The 19,000-nt window shown below is 32.7% G+C and overlaps 1 protein-coding gene across 1 annotated transcript; it reads right to left on the bottom strand.

Annotated features, from left to right (window-relative positions):
- Window positions 1-2,256: 2,256 nt before the first annotated feature.
- LOC139488481 (DBH-like monooxygenase protein 1 homolog) lies at window positions 2,257-16,648 on the bottom strand. The gene is made up of 11 exons (XM_071274136.1): window positions 16,265-16,648; window positions 15,305-15,451; window positions 12,295-12,471; window positions 11,283-11,366; window positions 10,332-10,508; window positions 8,906-9,008; window positions 8,081-8,247; window positions 6,701-6,883; window positions 5,757-5,816; window positions 4,762-4,998; window positions 2,257-2,468 (listed from the first exon to the last, which is right to left on the bottom strand). Exons 1-11 carry the CDS (start codon window positions 16,586-16,588, stop codon window positions 2,397-2,399), a joined length of 1,731 nt encoding a protein of 576 aa, XP_071130237.1. The 5' UTR covers window positions 16,589-16,648; the 3' UTR covers window positions 2,257-2,396.
- Between the last annotated feature and the right edge of the window lie 2,352 nt (window positions 16,649-19,000).

Here is a 19,000-nt window from a genome sequence, read left to right as displayed (position 1 = left end):
TGTTGTTATTTATGTATTATTGTCTTTTTGTTTATTTTCTTTGGTTACATCTTCCGACATCAGACTCGGACTTCTCTTGAACTGAATTCTAATGTGCGTATTGTTATGCGTTTACTTTTCTGCATTGGCTAGAGGTATAGGGGGAGGGTTCAGATCTAACAAACATGTTTAACCTTGCAGCATTTTTGCGCCTGTCCCAAGTCAGGAGCCTCTGTCCTTTGTTAGTGTTGTACTATTTTAATTTTAGTTTCTTGTGTACATTTTGGAGTTTAGTATGGCGTTCATTATCACTGAACTAGTATATTTGTTTATGGGCCAGCTGAAGGACGCTTCCGGGTGCGGGAATTTCTCGCTGCATTGAAGACCTGTTGGTGACCTTCTGTTGTTGTCTGTTCTATGGTCGGGTTGTTATCTCTTTTACACATTCCCCATTTTCATTCTCAATTTTATCTTGTGTTAGCTGTATAAAATCAGAAAATGAGGTTTAATTTTTCCTAAAACATAGTTTTGATGTCACGAACTATGTCTAGACAATATTTCCTTGACATACACGTAGGTGTTGCTTACAAGAAAGATATTGAAACAAAGGGATATTTGAAGCCAGCTCGAAGGTTTTACGGAAGCTACCAAGAATAAGATGACCGTAATGGAATATCTTTGTCACAGATGAACATTTATCGTAGCCACAATCCCACCATCTTTTCCTCGATATTACCAAATACCACTTATTACAAAGTATTTACTTTCCTTAACGATTATCACAAGTTGAACAGCAAATACTTGCCCTTTCTGAGAGCTTATGTTCAAAATAAAAAATAAACTAGATGATCGGAGGAGGATAAACTATGCTCACGTAGCATTTTTTTCTCCATAAAATTGATGCAATGCAACACGAATATTTGGATTGAGTGGAATCTGTGCGAGCTAAAATATTTTCTTGTTGATAATTTTACTTGGCATACGTTTGTCTATCCAGATATTTTTCAATTTAATGGTTAAAAGTTTTAAAAAAACAAATTCTGATTTACCCATTGGCAATCAGGAAATGTTTGATGATTGCAATGACTTATTGATAGCCCGTGTGTTTTGCTCATCATTTTTTCTATTTAAATTTTTAGTCTATCTACTGCAGTTTTCAAGATATCCGGGAAAACACTAGAATAGGTCAAAGCTGATGATTTCTGCTGATAACCGTTACTGTATCTATCTATCTACTAAAAATTTTGCAATTACACAAAAACTCATATCAGGATATGATTAACGATTTTGGATATGTTGACTTGCTTGTAAATCTTGTCATATTTTGCATGTAGATGTTCACAGCAATATTGTTTTTAAAGCTAATAGATTATGAATTGACCCTCAAATATGACTTAAACACTCAAAACTGTACTGTTCTGGGGTCAATCATTTTTTTTTTGTTTGGAATACATATCCATTCGCTAGTTTTAAGCAATGCTTTTTTTCTTTAATATGTTTGGAGAGGCACTGCACATGTCTTCTTGTTCTGTATATAACACGCTGTGTGAAATCTGCTATGAATTACAACAACATATATTTAGACTAAGTGTAGTACGACATAATTTCTTATAAGCAAGTTCAGTACTGTGCAAACATTCTACAATTGTGAATTTACTTTGTGTTTTCGTTCTATAGAATACTTTTCTTTTAGAGTGAAGCGCTTTTCCTGTACTGGGTTGAGATTTTTTTTAAAAGCTATGTCAACACAACCACATGTTCATCTTCACGCGCCAGTCCCAAATCGAAAACCTCGACTTCAGTTGTCGTATGTCGTATTATGTTTTCGCCATTTGGAAGTAAATAGCAGATCTTTGATATGTTGCCTTTCAGGCCACTCCAAATGTATTCTTTCTTCGAATTCACTAGCTGCATAAATTGGGAAACCTAAAATAAATCATTTACAGCCATTCCTATGAGACTTTCTGAACTACCGTTCCATTGAAATAAAATCAACGATTTCATTTTTCAAATGGTATCGATCGCCCCACAATTCAATTAATTTGAAAAATATTTCTCGCTCCTGCAACATAAGTTTTATATAATATTCCTTCCTCACACCAAATTTCAGGCATCGTTGCTAAAATGATAATTCTGAAATAACCAAAAAAACATGTCGCTAGCCCGGTCAAATGTTTGTACATAAATGTCCGAAGAACAAGTATTCAATTTGGAGTGGCTTTAGATGTCTTTTGGTTATTTTTTACGTTGAGCGCTGCTATAGAATTACAACCCACATGAAGTATCAGTCTCTTTTTATTCAAAATTCACACTTTTTTTTAGAAAATTAAACTCTTACGATTATTTATAGCTATCTATAAACATGTATGCTATAATGAAATTATGCCATCGTCAAAGATTAAATCAGTAAGACAGAGTTATGAACATTGTCGTTGTGGTTTCTGGAAAGGAACATCTGGTTTAGGAACAACAGAGAAGTGGCGATGAATCTACAATTCAAAATAGTTATAATTATTCATGAAATATAGCTGTAAAGATATACACCAAAAATTGCGGGTTTATATAAGGTGGTAAAATTGTGCATGTACGAATGTTTATAAAATATATTTTGTTTCGAGTGCCATTGATAAGAAAACAATTTTCGAAATGAGAACATGGTGCTTCAGATTAACTTTAGGGTATAGGTAGCGGTTATCCATGTCAAGACTAAGTACTTCTTATGTCAACATAGTTCTGAACATGCTATAAAATGCTATATAAAGTACTTTTTTGGTACATTTCCCATTTTTATGCCAATAAAACTTGTTTGTATTAAAAAAAATTCATAAACTAAAGAAATCAAAAATATCGTATCACAGTGAGGATTCTACTTCGTCAAAATTATCTCCACATTACGCCAGTTCATTTACACAATCGTAGAAATGGAAGCCATTGTAGGGATGACGCGCTACCATTTTTGCTCTTGGAAACCGATAAATTTATCCACATTGTACCATTACGATCCTTATATGTCAGTTGTATTTCAAAAGACAAATGTATCAACTAGCTTATAAGCATCAGTTAATGATCTTGTCTGCATTGATTCAACTTAAAAATATTGTCTGATCGGTTGTCAGGTGGAATTTTCGAAAATTCATAAACATTTAAAAAAAATTCTAATTAAATATTTCATGGAAGGGCAGACTAGATTTTTTTAGTGATTGAAGACTATAAACCCTAGTTATCACACACAAACAAATTATAATTTTTCGGGAAATGCATTTTCATCATCCAACTTAAAAGACTGTCGTCAAGTACTTTCAGTAAAAAAAATAGCTATTCAAACACACCTACTCTGTTTTTGTGATTCATTAGATAGGTATTTCACTTGACCCATATATTTCATCTTTTAGTACTGTGATTTTTTTATGTTATAATGTCAACCTGTAGCTTTGATATATAAAATTGATAATATCATATATAATATTCTTGCTTTGTACGATATCAAGACAAAATATTCAACTCAAACACGCCCTAACATAAAAAGGTGCACTCGATTTTCTCTTTTCGATACTATTGTTACCCATTGTTTTGATTTTTTTCTTGAGTCACATAATGGAAGTGCAGACACGAAAATTACTGAACTAATAGATAAATATGTTTTCCCTCCGTGGTAAAAAAATTTTTTAAATCGGAGGTTATGCATTTTCTACATCAAACTTGAAAGATACCAATGTCGTCGACTTGATATCTATTTGTTCTGCTTAACTATGTACTAGATAAATTGGAAACTTAGGCAAACGCTGTTTTTTATTTTTTACACATCGTTATTGAGAAGAAATTTGTAATTTTGTTTGTTTCTATTAACTTTTAAATTTTTTGTCACTATATACATTACAGTACACATTTATCGCCTTACCTAAAAAAGAGCTTCGATTCTTTTGTTCTATTTCAACCGGGTTTCCGACTGATCATAATAGTGTGTCTCATGAATTCACAAATTATGATTTTTTAAATCATATTCTTAAACTGAAAGTTTATGTCAATGTAACATTGTTCGAATATTCCGAAAACTAAGTAGATAATTTATATCTGTATTCATACCAAGTATATTCCAGTACTATCTATGATTTTTGTGTGACTGTGTGGAAAACTGCAAACAATGTCACCCCATTATTATATATTTACAAAGATAATACGACGAGGCATGATTGCCAATGAGATAACTATCTACCTACGGAAGACCAAAGGACGAGAATTAATTACAACTACGGCCTTCAACAATGAGCGAATCCCTCACAGTAAACTATAAATGCCCAAAGATAAATGTTTTTCAAAAAACGGATTTTTTTTCAAAGTTATCGTCTGATTTAGAATGTATATTACCAAAATATTCACGGCCTAAAAAAGATAAAGTGATACTAAATCGACACGCTGAACCAAATTCAAACATGCTAGCTCAAGATGATAGACCGCTTCGAATTCTTTCACCATAGTACCAAAACACATCATATATAAACTCCAAAGCAACCATTCTTTTTTTCCGTTAATGATTGAAACGCGACATGCCTGCCAGAGATACAACAACAATAAATATAAAATCTTTGGTATGCCCAGGCAGAAGATGGAACCCATGAGCTCCTGCGATTACGACCAGTGCCATACTTTGACTCATCCGAGTCAATTTTTAAAACTGCTTTAATTTGTAACTTATATAAGGCAAATACATCTGAATCAGACCATTATTATGCATAACTTATTTCTCATGTTTTGTGACAGGCTGTATTTTTAATGACAATTTACCTTGATCCTTTCGGGTCCATTACAGATAATCTCATATGTCGAATTATTCACCAAGTCTTGAAACATGTGCTGGACATTATCATCTCTCCAATTCAAACCGTTAAATTGATCCACTGCTTTGGATGGGTCTTTGTATATTTGGTCATACACTGGTAAACTCAAACAAAAAGACATTGGTATCCTTGGATAGTAGTATAAAAAGGAAACACACATCTCTTCTTGTGTTGATAGACCTCCCTGTATTTAAAAATCTTTGTACGATTATAATATAAAAAAATAATGGTGGAAGCCACATTTAATTAATTTCTAAATCATCCTCGAAAAGAAAACTGTTGTTTGTGAATAATCCCAAGAACGATATAAAAATTAAAACAACACCTTATAAATCTCATATGTTCTGAATTTACCGTCATCAAAGCCAAATATATGTATTAAGGAAGCTGGCTTGTCATGTTTTTGATTTTTTGTCAGATTTTCGGAATCCTCTGATTTTATCCATTGGAATGCCTTGGAAAAAAATGCCCGGTGACCCCCATTTTTTCTTTTGAAAATCTTTTACATGTATAATGATAAGTCATCTGCAAAAGCTTTATAAAATTTTAATTACTTTTTAACAGTTTTTGAGAACGTCAATTGTCAATGATATAGCTATGAAAAGTCAAGAGAGAATATTTTCCCGCCAAAATTTCAATGGCTCATATCTCCAAAACAAGCACGGTGACCTATATATTTTTTCAGCTCTTTGGATTCCTTTATTGATTCCCTATCAATAGAAACTAGTGTTTTGAAAATTTAATTACTTTGAAACAGAGAAGCGAACTCCCTTAAAAACACGAGGGTTGAAAAACTATATGAAAATAACAGATCTTGAATAATAGCCAGTTCCATTTAAGGTCAACTTTGTTTGAGGAAGTTGAAATCTAAGTTTCTTACTAATTTCTAAATTTGAAATAGGAAAAGAGGACAGAGAAAAAGATAAACTGATATGTACTCACTATTGTTGGTTTGTTTCTTCTTGGCGAGTCGTAGGTACATTCAACAACAAAACTGTCACCCTGATAAAGATAAGGTACATTTTACGTTTACGGCAATTTTTCTGTTATTTGAAATGAAATGTTATATATTTTGTCTCTTTGTCTTATAGCTTATATATCCTTTAACTGTTAGTGTGTTTATCTCTGAAAACAATACACATACCGCTTTGTATAAATATCGAGCATTTAGCTATATAGAAAAAAAATGATTAATGTAAAGATTTTAAATATGATAAATCCTAAGGTTTTTCTTAAATATTTTATTTAAGCTCTTTTGTGGTGCTTTTATGTGCGTATTGTTCTGAAATATATTTCTTCCTTGTAAGTTGAGCGAATTCTGCGCCCTCTTCACAGTCTGAACCCTCATGGATGTCGAAAACTCTGAAGTTATTTCATAAAAATTTAGAGTTAAGGTTTTTTGATTGGGAAGAAACTGGTCTAACCGTCGAAATAGCGAAATACGCCAATGTATAGTGATTGTGTAGGTTTGTCCAATAACATAAAACGCTTCATTATGGACAATGATGTCTTCCCGTAATTAATGGATTTCGATGATAAACCGAACAAATTTATACATGTAATGCACATGTATAGGAATCTTTCAAAATGAGATCAATTGTTTTAATAGCAACTTTGTTTTAAATAATTTTTCGCAAAGAAATTTAACGTGTACTATTTTTTGTGGTTACAAAACTAAGGTTTTTTCCTTTAAAAATGCATTTAAAAAATCCCGTATGTATTCTTTTGTAATGAATTCATCTCAAGTATGCATCGTGCTATACAAATTCCAAACTTGAAAGACACGTCTTTACATACACAATGACTCCTTCAAATTATTCCTTTTATATTTAAAAAAAAATAATGAATGTTATGTTGTTAAAAAATTTCAAAACAGTTTAACATACTCGTTTGACCTCTCGTTCTTTTTTTAAAACCCGGATATCTTGGTAATTAAAATCATAGTGATCATCCTCAGCTATGGGTGGAAGTTCAGTTCCGTTTCTTATATGCCTTGTTTTAATTCCAGCACCCAATAAATGAGCATGTTGTAAGAGGCCAAAAATCTTAATTCCAGTGTCTGGTAAACCCTGAAATATAAGTTCATTGAATTTAAAAAACAACATAAAAATGACTCAAGGTTAGATTATAGTGGACAGTACGTTTTTTCATGCACCAACATACTATCATTGTTCGCAATTTGTGTTATAGTGTTTCTGATCAAAGTAAAGGAATGGTGTTTAATGGGTTCAAAGGTCATGTTGTAAGAACTGCAGCTTTTCCAAGGCACGTTGTTCTAGTCAGTCTCCATTTTTTTGGGTTGTTTTATAAATTTTTGTTTCATTCTGCTTAGAGTGTTGTTGTAACAAGATCTAATTTTTGAAATCTCAAAATGTACGAAGTATGATTTAAAGTCGATGATTGGTTCATTTGCATTCAGTGAAATCCTGTTACACCGGACAGTAAATCAAACACTTCAAGGGTCTCTAATAACCAAGAAAAAATAGAAGGTACCATGAGGTAATTAAAAAAAATCGAGGAAAGACAGAAAATACAACAGGAAACAAAACATAAATACTAACAACAAATACATGACAACTCGAACCAAAACAAGTCGGACCAAAGCAACCCAAACCACAGTCAAGTAGGAACAAGACAACTCGAACCAAAGACAAGTCAGACCAATACAACTCGGACCACAGTCTAGTCAGACCAAGACAACTCGGACCACAGTCAAGTTAGACGAAGTCTACTCGAACCAAAGACTAAGTCAGACCAAGACAACTCGGACCAAAGACAAGTCAGCACAGACAACTCGGACCACAGTCAAATTGGACCAAGACAACTCGAACCAAAGACAAGTCAGACCAAGACAACTCGAACCACAGTCAAGTCAGACCAAGACAACACGGATCACAGTCAGGTCGGACCAAGACAACTCGAACCAAAGACAAGTCAGACCAAGACAACTCGGAGCAAAGACAACTCGAACCAAAGACAAGTCAGACCAAGACAACTCGGACCAAAGACAAGTCAGACCAAGACAACTTGGACAAAGGACAAGTCAGACCAAGACAACTCGGACCAATTTAAAGACAACTCGGACAAGTTTTAGAGAAATTCGGAACAGTTTTAAGGACAACTCGGACCACTTTTTTTATAATTTTAATGTTATAAAGACAACTCTCTCCACAAAATACTATATAGTGTCCATCATTTTGTCTATTAAAACTATACATGAGGGTACAAAGGAATCTCTTTCTAAAAAACAATATTTGAAAACAGACCTTCTCAGTACACTCTGGACTACAATATCCCGTAGACAAAAAAGCTCTCTGATATGGAGGTATAAAATGGTTTGGATCAAAATTGATCCCAGTACTCATACCGGCTGCGTCAAACTGGCGAGTATCCGGGGTAAGAATTAATCTGATACCTGAACTGTCAACAATATCTGAAATGTAATCCAAAAAAATCTCAGCTAGTTACAAGACACATCACTTTGACACCATTTTTGAAAATCAAAACAAATTTAAATAAAAATGTGGCTAGTTATTCTCGTAAGTATTGTTTTGTTGTTTTGCTTGTCATATTTTTAGTATTAACATGCATTTATATATTTTCTGTTGGAAAATATTTACTGTTAGAATGCGTTTATGTTTTTTGAATTATAGATTTGATCAAAGCAATAATCTCGTCATAGATACCAGTCTTAAAGTTTTGTACGCAAGACGCGCATTTCGTTTACAAAGGACTAATCAGAGACGCTCGAATACAAAAAATTAAAAGACCAATTAAAGTACGAAGTTCACGAGAACTTACTTGTTTGCAATGTTAATATCATGTAATCTATATGTATTAAGACACATTTGATTCCTTTTGTCACTAAAGGATATACATTCGTAAATACTGCAATCACTGTGTTTGTGTATTGTAGATTGATCATTGTATTGCTGTTTACTCTTTTCAAGTTTTACAAATTAAAATTGTTTCATATCTGTGTACATAAATAATATTCAACTCACTTTGAGGGGTAAATACAAAAATGAATCCAAGTACAAGTACATGTACGTGTAAAATCTGTATATAAATATTTAATTTCAGTTACTTACCAGATTTCATGGTAGGATTGTTATAATGTATTTCTAGTCTCACATATTTTGGACTGTCTGCCTCCCCAAAAGCAAATCCAACGTGCTCTGGCATATTAAAAGCCTAGTAATAGAAGAAAAAATATTTACGAAGGAAATAAATACTCCTGATACTAGGTTATTGGTTCACATACATTTTTGTAGGCCAATGCCCTTTAAAAAAAAAAAAATTAAAAAAAAAAAAAAAAAAACTCTGCAGGACATAATACTAATTTTTTTTTAATCGATGTAAACAAACTGACTCTATGTAATAATCGATGAAAGGGGAATGATAGAAAAGAAAAAAATTGGATCATTTAAGTAGATCGTAATCTTGTTGGCACTTTTCACATGCGTTGTGCTTGAACTGCAAGGCTCAACTATACCTAACTTAAACTCAATCGAGCATGTGAAAATCTAAATTTCATGCAGTAACACGAATGATAACGATTGTGCTACAAGTGTACCATTGGGGAGGTCGATCGGAAGGTTTTTGCTTTAAGTTTATTATTTAGTTATATATTCAGTAGGAGAACAAACAAAATATAAATCATTTAGTTAAATTCTGAATCATGAGTCAATCGAGATGAAGGGCTGAAAGTATGGACTGCCATTTGAAAGTATAATTGATAGAAGAAGCATGTACGTCTTACACGCAGACCATTCGAAGTGTTATTACTATGGACTTTTTACGATCAGACAGAACTCGCTCAACATAGGACATCGAATTGAATAACCCATTCTAACTTGTTGTAGCTGCAAATTTATGAATCATGAACAACCAATTGGATTACCACTTAGTTAAGGTTTTACTGATAGAGGATTGCTGCTTACAGGGAAGCTATCACAGTTCCAAGTGCTGAAGTTGAAATCATCAATCTGAAAATTTCAATGAACGCCATCATGAGTTGCATTACCGATATAGAATATCTGTTTCACGGATGATGATGGTTATGTGCCAATTGTTGAAACAACAATCCAGTCCTCTTTTCCTCGAATGTAACTTTCCGAATTAGACTTGTCACTGGGTTTGTACTTACACGAGCAACACGATTTGTTCCACATGTGGAGCATAATATGCTTACACTACAGGAGTACGTGAGATCGACACCGGTTTTTGTTAGCGTTTGTTTTGCTGAGTCTGCAGTTTTCAATCTTGTGTTTTGATTTGTGTGCTGTTTTGTGTACTGTTGTTAGTCTTTTTGCTCGTTTTGTTTTTGTTATGACATTGTCAGTTTTTTTTTCGAATATTAAGTTTGAATATTCCTTTCATATTTTTCGCCTCTCTTTTACTGCTGGAAGGGTGAAGTAAAGGTTGCCCTTTTTTAAAAACTCAATTCAACTTTTAGAGCCATTTAAGATAGGAGCGTGTCAGCCAACCTAATATCTAAAGCTGCATGATACATACCACTCCGCCTACAGCCCAACCCACCACTACTTCACTGCATTTATGGAAACGTCTAGGTGTAGACCTTGAGTAACATTCAAAGGAAGTTCCAACATCTGCCTCGGTTACTTCAGGACATGTTGTAACAACAATATGGTGGACATAATCGATGTTTTCTTTCTGTATAACTGGTTCATACTAAAAGAATACAATGATTTAACTATTTCCCCCAAAAAATTATTAACACAATATGTATTGATTTATAAAAAGAGTAGAACTTAGTTCCATTAAACAATTTTTTTTTAATAAAAACAAGCAGATAGTTATCAAGGCTTATGTTTTGTCAATGCAGACTTACGACTGGGTCACGGGTAGACGACGAACATTAGTGTTACGCCACAGACAAGTTTTACTCTTCATATGCTTAATGTTAGAGAATTTCATTACAATATAAAAATAAGAAGATGTGGTATCCTTACCAACGAGACAACTCACCAAATGACACAGAAATGTCTAGCATTCTTGCTAGAAACACTTTAAATGCTTTTCTAATTTTATTTTCTATAGATACATGTTTAAAAACACTAATACGTGATCATTATATCATAATGCAACATTGCAGATTGATGTTACATTTCACAAATGACTCCGCTCATATATATATATAAAATTATTTTTGCAATATACTTTAACTTGTTCTGGATTTCACAGATATATTTTGTATTTCTGTTCATATATACTATGTTTTGCACCCTGTTTTGTGTATGCACTTTAATTATGCTCTGGACTTTTTTATACTGATTAAGACAATACCTTCCTGCACAAGTGTGTTTGCAAAAAAAAAATACTAGTATATAATTGAAATAAACCCTCTTTGTCACCTGTTATTTGTTATTGATTCAATTATTTTCCTTTTTGTATATGCAGTTCATATCAAATAAAGTTATGATATCTAATAAATCTATAACTCACTCTGATCATATGATGTTTCTTTGGTAGAGTTGGTATTTTGTGTATAGTACATTGGTAGCGTGTATCAACTGAAGGTAAAGAAAACTGACGAAAAGAAATATTTCAATATAATTATTAGAAATGCAACAAACAAAGAAGCAAAAAAGAATAAGGTCATACATATGAAATACATATCGGACTTGTCTGCGGAAAAAAGAATGTTCAGTTTTTGCGACCACTGGGTTGATGACAATGCTGGTAGACGATTTGTCCTAGGCGATATATATATCCCAGTAGTGCTATAATTAAATTTCATAAATGCTGTCATTTTCTGTAAATGTTCTGCATGTTAACATTACATGTATTTAAAACATTAAAGTTTTTCTACCCCCCTCCCTTAAATTACCCTCTTTACCGCTTAAAATCTTATAAATGGTCTTACATAGATTTGACACAGCTACATGTATTTGGAATTTATTATGGATATTATAATGTCAGTTGTGTTTTTTCTACTATGCATTTGTAATCGGCGACGGAACATGAGTTTTATATTTAAGTTGTTTAAAGAAATTCCATATAAATATGCATATGTGCAGCTTACTAGCTACTCTTATCTCTTGTCATACATATCTTCACAATACATGTATTATACATTTTAGTAAAGTTAGGGATGACAGAAATATCATGAGAGTTTAAGTTTCGACTTAAATAAATGATATAGGATCAATATAAGAAACTCAGTAATTGCTGATTGGACTAAGGTTATTTGAAATCAAAGCTCTGGTTTCTAGAGCAACTTTTATCTAAAGAACTGTCTCATTGTGTATTCAATATGAATAATTACGGAAAAAAACATTTAAATATTCAATACAACTCTATTTGTTCTATTATTAAAACATTCCTTTAATCACATCTTTTATTGAAACCTTAGAGGGATATGAAAGATATACATTTTATACATGTCCCTAACCTCAACCACGCCTCAATTTATTTTTTCATCTAAAAGACATTGCTAATATACATGTAAACCTACGTGAGGTGATACCAGATCTAAGTGTATATTATTAACTGGAATGTTAATATCCGATTTAGTAGATGACAATAACATTAAACTTTGCGCTCCACGACGTTTTACTCCATGCCATTGCATTCCTTGGACAGAATCTGGATCGTCAGGATGATAGGAATATATAGCTTTCACAGTGTCGTCCTGAAAATAAAATCCATGAAATTTAATTCAATTAACTAAAATGTTTTAAAATGGCTCTTTTTGGAGTGTAAAAAAATCTTTGGATGTTTTAGATAAATTACGTGCTTTTGATGGTCCTTTTGATTCTGTTGACAGTTTTGATTTTTCTACTCAATACACTACACTTCCACACTATCTTATTAAACAAAAGTTTTCCTATTTAATTAAATGGTCGTTTGGTAAAGCTGAATGCAATATTGCTGCAACTCATTTAAAGCCTTCTTCTCTAATGAGAAAGGTAATATGCTAGAAATACTTACTGGAGGTGTGATGAGATGATTGAAGCTGTTAATTTTCTCCTTGATAATATTTATGTACGTTTCGGCAACAAAGTTTATCGACAGGTTGTAGGTATCCCCATTGGCACTAATTGTGCCCATTTAATAGCAGACTTGTTTTTGTACTGTTACGAATCACAGTTTATGACTAAACTCAGTAAAGACCCGTCGAAATTGCATTTAATTGATAAATTCAACAACACTTTCCGTTATCTTGATGATATTTTTTCATTAAATAATCAAGAGTTTTCTCAATATACTGCTGAAATTTACCCCAAGGAACTTACTTTAAATAAATCAAATTTATTCGGTAATAACTGTCCTTTCCTGGATTTAGATATTTCGGTTTTAAACGGGAAACTCCACACAATTTACGACAAAAGGGACGATTTTTCGTTCCCTATCGTTAATTTTCCATTTTTAGATGGTGATGTTCCTTTGGTACCATCTTACGGTGTTTATATTTCACAGCTCGTTCGCTATGCCCATGTCTGTTGTGACGTTTTTGATTTTAACGAAGGTTATCTATGTATAACTGGTAAATTATTAAACCAGGGATATCGTTATCATAAATTACTTAAAACCTTTACTAAATTTTTCCATAGATATAAAGATTTGGGTTTGAAGCTTGATTGTTCTTGTAGAAAACTTATTTCAAACGGGATAGCACATCCTCATTTTTACGGAAATGATGTTAACCGTGCCCGGAAATTTCAAAATGATCCATGTAAACTGATCGCTCCTTTAAATAAACTTATTCTAAAAGGTTACCAATTCAACACTGTAATAAGATCATTGAATATTGTTTTTATTGGTATAAATATTGATTTTGTTATCAGTAAAATTAAAAGCAAACTAAATATTACTAGTATGTTATATACACATACACATTCATGGATCTACAATCTGTCGATACCTGTAACTTGGCATTGCACAAGGTCATGTTTTTCTCTGGCTGTTTATGACGTCTTTATACTAAATCCATTGGATGTTGGATGTGTACGGATTGATAGTTTAGTCTTAGATGCATGATTTGTTTTATTTGTTGTTAGTGGCTTTGAACTAGCAGTCAGATAACTGCGAGTACCCTCAGATTTGTTCCTAGTATCTTTTTTTGTCGGGATGTATAAGTACCCGGCCACGTCCACTTGTATTTTTGTCCATCTGATGAGTAAAGCCTTTTTCAACTGGTTTTTATAGTTCGTTCTTATGTTGTACTGTTATACCACTGGCCCAGGTTAGGGGGAGGGTTGGGATCCCGCTAACATTTTTAACCCCGCCACATTATTTAAATATGTGCCTGTCCCAAGTCAGGAGCCTGTAATTCAGTGGTTGTCGTTTGTTTATTTGTTACATATTTGTTTCTCGTTCATTTTTTCATATAAATAAGGCCGTTAATTCTCTCGTTTGAATTGTTTTACATTGTCTTATCGGGCGTTTTATAGCTGACTATGCGGTATGGGCTTTGCTCATTGTTGAAGGCCGTACGGTGACCTATAGTTGTTAATGTCTGTGCCATTTTGGTCTCTTATGGACAGTTGTCTCATTGGCAATCATACCACATCTTCTTTTTTTTATACTTACAAATGCTGCTGATCTGATTATTTTGTTTGCTTAATTTGAAATACCTTTTCTTTGTAAAAGAGGGACGAAAGATACCAAAGGGACAGTCAAACTCATAAATCTAAAACAAACTGACAACGCCATGGCTAAAAATGAAAAAGACAAACAGAAAAAATCAACAGGAAGCTTTTTTTGTATGCTGAGATATATCCTCAATTAACATTATATGGCAATCAGGAAGTACATTGATATACGAATCTTTAAGCAACAATTGGTTTCAACTAGTGAAGAAATTTCCTAGATTTGTTTTCTACAAACATGTACTACCATTTGGCTTATATATAATGATGACTCCAACTGCATCAAAGTAACAACACTAGGAGCCTTTTTTCATGTTTATTTCATAGTTGGTTAACCGTATTTTAAGACTTTTTTCACCTGTAAATATTCATGAGGTTGGCCATATTTGTTGTATTTAATACTAATTACACACTGTAAGTATATCTTGTAATGAGTAACCGTTCGATAGTATGCTTTTTCAATTGCTTCGATCAGTGATTCTGAAGAATGTTTTCCGGATACCAATGTAGAACTAAACCTCCCTCCTGGCTATAGACAGTTTCATAAGCCGAGGGAGTTAATTTATGCATATGACCTCTTGCCAATCAGCAAACAAAGCTCATGCCAACCTATTTGCATGAATAAGCTTTAATGACTACAAGGTTTGTGACGAAATATCGTCCATGATCGCAATATCTTAGCGAAAGATGATGACCAGAGTTGAGGGGAATAACGCTTACGTATGTGCTGTATGTGTGGGGGAAGACTTACAAAAATCTACCTTCAAATGCAGTGCATCTGTACCAAATTCAATATCACAAGTCATCGTACCTGAACAAAATTTAATATAACATCAATATCAGACTTACTGAATAGTATTTACAAACACTTACAGTAATTATTGTATCGTTGTCATCACATGTGTCCAATTTTCTGGAAAATGTCAGGACAGTGCCAAAGTCGTTCTCAAAGCCATTAATCAAGTGCCAATCCTGACTGGTATCAACTTCGGGAGTAAAATGTCCCGTTGTATGGCAGTCCTTAAAATAAAATATAATTGTGTTATTTACAGTATCTATTTACTGGGATAACTGGTGAGTCGCAAACAATAGAAATAGTTTGTTGGTTTGATTTGGCTCAGCATGGTCTTCTGCATTCACATTGATGACGAGCTTTGATGAGGTATCACAAAGTGAGTGCGATAATCCGTACCAATCTAAAAATATAGCGACGATACTAAAGAAATTATTGCGTGTTTCTGAACATGTTAATCAATTATAAAGGTATATATCGATTTAAGCAATTATGGAATATGTATAAAAAATCAACAAAAAGGACATTTTTATGCAGTTATCTATTAACTACAAATTAATGGATATGGTTAATGAGTAAACATTCTTCATAGATACCAATACTTGGATGCAAACTAATTAAAACATCTAAATTTTGCAATATTGTATCAAAGTGTCTTCAATCACAATATTAATGTTCCACTAAAGTCAAAATATAGGACACTTCATAAACATCTAAACTTTGCCTGTAATTCTCAACCTATAATGAATAAAGTTCTAAACTATGGGAACATATCTTCATTTAAACGTACTTAACATATACACACTGTGTCAATTATCATAAACTTAAAATTGTTGTTGTGGCCAGACCGGTTCTTGGGTTGAACACTAAATTTTCAACAAAAATCTGGAGGCCTGCTAGACGACTTCATTTGTTTAAAATTGGTATGGATGAATTTTAGTACAGATTGGCGAATTTTAAAAAATGACACTAGCGCGAAATAATTTCTGGGGAATTTAGCCCTTCTACTTTGTTCTACCTTTTAATATGAATATACTTGCTTTTAAAACTGCTGTTCCGTCTTTTACCCATCCAACGACGACATCCGATGGAAACATTTTACCATTCGGCGATAGTCCAAATCCAACATACCCCCTGGTTCTGACATGAGTTTCAAACGTAATATTGGTACCGCTGGCATTCCAAAACAACCAAAAGTTTCCGTCAGAGTCTAACTGAAATTCATGTTCGAATGCTGCTGTTGGAGTGGGTTTTGTGTGCGAAGGCACTAAAGGCCTTTGTGTTGGATGTATTGGGTCAACAAAGCGCCCATTGCTATAACACAACCCAAGCAAAATTGTCAAAAACGTTGTGAACAAATGCATTTTTAGTTTTGAAATTGATTTACATTTTTTTTTATTTATACATCGATGAGAAGTTCACAACTCTCTTGATAATCCCATACCGTCAAACTCATGTGACAATTTGTTGTAAGTAAACAAACAATATCTGCATATCTCGCGTACTTATAAAGTTCACCTGATTATGACAGCTATTAGTTATAGTTATTAATTCATTATAATGCGGAACTGCAACAATGTCGAACTCTTGTTATATACATAAACAGACACAAATGTATATTGTTTTATTATAAAATTAAAGAGGATAAGTAGTTGATTAGAAATCTTAATAATAATGCTTGATTTCTTAATACATGAATACACGATGATTCATATGTCCCAGTAGCCTTATACATTGTAGGTTAAAAAAGATAGGAACATAACATTGTTGCGAAATACACAGAAATAGATCATTGAATTTCGATATAAATATAGAAAATATTCTTTTAGATAACACTTTACCCACTCACATCCTTATTAAATGTATGTTAACTGTATTTATCAACAGAACGGAATATTTATCATTTAATTTCATATACAAATTTTGATTTTTTTCAAATTTATCTTGAGGTATTTTTTCGTCTTGTCTGAGTTTATGGTACTTAAGCTTTTTTGTTATCCGTGACTTTTGTAAAGTTCTCAAAATATATTAAGATAAAAACATTATTTATTTATATGAATCAAAACAATTATAATATAATGTATGTAATTATAGTTACACATATAATAATGAACTTTGTGTAAATTCCTACCATTCTAATAATGAAAAATATAAGCTGATAAACTGAAAGTCACACAGTTGCATTCTACCTTTCACCATATTTGACCAAATTCTGTTTTTTATTTCAAAAAGATCAAAAAGACTAACATGTATGCAAAAAATATGGAAGGAGTCATTATTATCCCAGAATCATTTCCCGCCAAGATTTCAATGGCTTATATCTCGAAAATGAGCACACGGACTCTCCATTTTTTTCTACTTTTTTAGTTTCTTTATTTATATACTATAAATTCATAACAGTCTTTTAAAAAGCTTGTTATTATTTAACAGAGTAGCGAACATCCTTAATTCAAAGCAGAAATACTTTGTTACATTATAGCTAAACAACAATAATCATCAAACAAAGATATCAGAAAATTGCAATGAATCACTTCTACAAAGATAGGAGTATAAAAAGGGAATAACATAAACGTGGATAAAGTGTATTAAGACTGCAAAGAAAGACGTGTTCTCTTCTTCATCAGGACATGAGATTCGATCATATCTCAATATTTGTAACTGGTGTATAGATGATGATTGAGTATGCTGACTTATTTTGATGAACAAACACCGGAATATAGATAAAAATAATAATTGCACAAACAATTAACATGGTGCTAATATAGACTAATTAGTTATCAAAGGGACCAGGATTATATAAAATGGATCATAGCACGCGGGAATTGAATACGCAGATAAATGAAAAGCGAGCACTCGTATCAAAAGTCGGTAGGATACCAATATTGAGATCGTTGGACGACGTGGTCCATACGTTTTTGTTTCTATGAAATACTGCACATTAAAAAAAAAACCAGAAAAATATAGATGTTAACAAAAAACGTGAAAGAAAAAACGAAATTAGAGACTGGTATAGAAAAAAGAAGGACCAATAACAATCTACAACACATATCATAATCATCATTAGGAAGATTCAAAATTCCATGTTATCAAGGCTCAAGTTACAATTAGTGAAGGGCAAACGTCAGGCAAGAATATAATTTTGCCATACGATCATTCTTCAATCTTTATTCTAGCTGGAAAAATCGTGTTTTGTTATTTTAGTCTTCAAATATGGTGTAATACAATGTACAAGCAGATTGGTTTTACTGTCAGGTTATCTCAATCTTCATTACAAACAAAACTACCTGCTTGAACCAGGTACAAAATGTACTCACACGCCTACAGTTTATATTCCGTGTTTGTAGAAGGTCATACAAAATGTCAAAACAAAAATACCAAACTCATAGGTAAATTCGAAAGAATGAATTCTTTTAAAATCTGATCAAATTAAACGGTACACCGGACGACTGGGAACAACTGTTATATTCCCAACTTGGTACAGACATTTCACAAAAATAAAAGTGGGTTAAGCAATGTATAAAAAACCTCATTGATACAAGACTTACCATTTTTTACACCAGCGGAGCGGGTTTCGTCTACAAAACACTTATCAGTGATTTTCGAATCATAATTTGAAGAGCATTCAGGACACTAAATTAGATTTTGAACCTTCAGTTTTGTAAACAGTTAGTTTGTAATAATTATCACCGCATATAATGTAAACAATTAAGTGTTGACTGATATGCTGTGATAGTGATACCATTGGAGAGGAAATATCTACCAACATTGACATCGAC

The sequence above is a fragment of the Mytilus edulis genome, chromosome 1, assembly GCF_963676685.1.
Source record: "Mytilus edulis chromosome 1, xbMytEdul2.2, whole genome shotgun sequence".
Lineage (NCBI taxonomy): Eukaryota > Metazoa > Mollusca > Bivalvia > Mytilida > Mytilidae > Mytilus > Mytilus edulis.
This window is presented reverse-complemented; position numbering and strand designations above follow the sequence as displayed.

Excerpts from the sequence above, each read along its gene's own strand:
- LOC139488481 (XM_071274136.1), bottom strand. The coding sequence starts at position 16,588 with ATGCATTTGTTCACAACGTTTTTGACAATTTTGCTTGGGTTGTGTTAT. Across the intron at positions 10,509-11,282 it reads AGAAACATCATATGATCAGA|TATGAACCAGTTATACAGAA; the intron begins GTGAGTTATAGA and ends GTATTCTTTTAG. Across the intron at positions 6,884-8,080 it reads GTCCAGAGTGTACTGAGAAG|GGTTTACCAGACACTGGAAT; the intron begins GTCTGTTTTCAA and ends CTTATATTTCAG.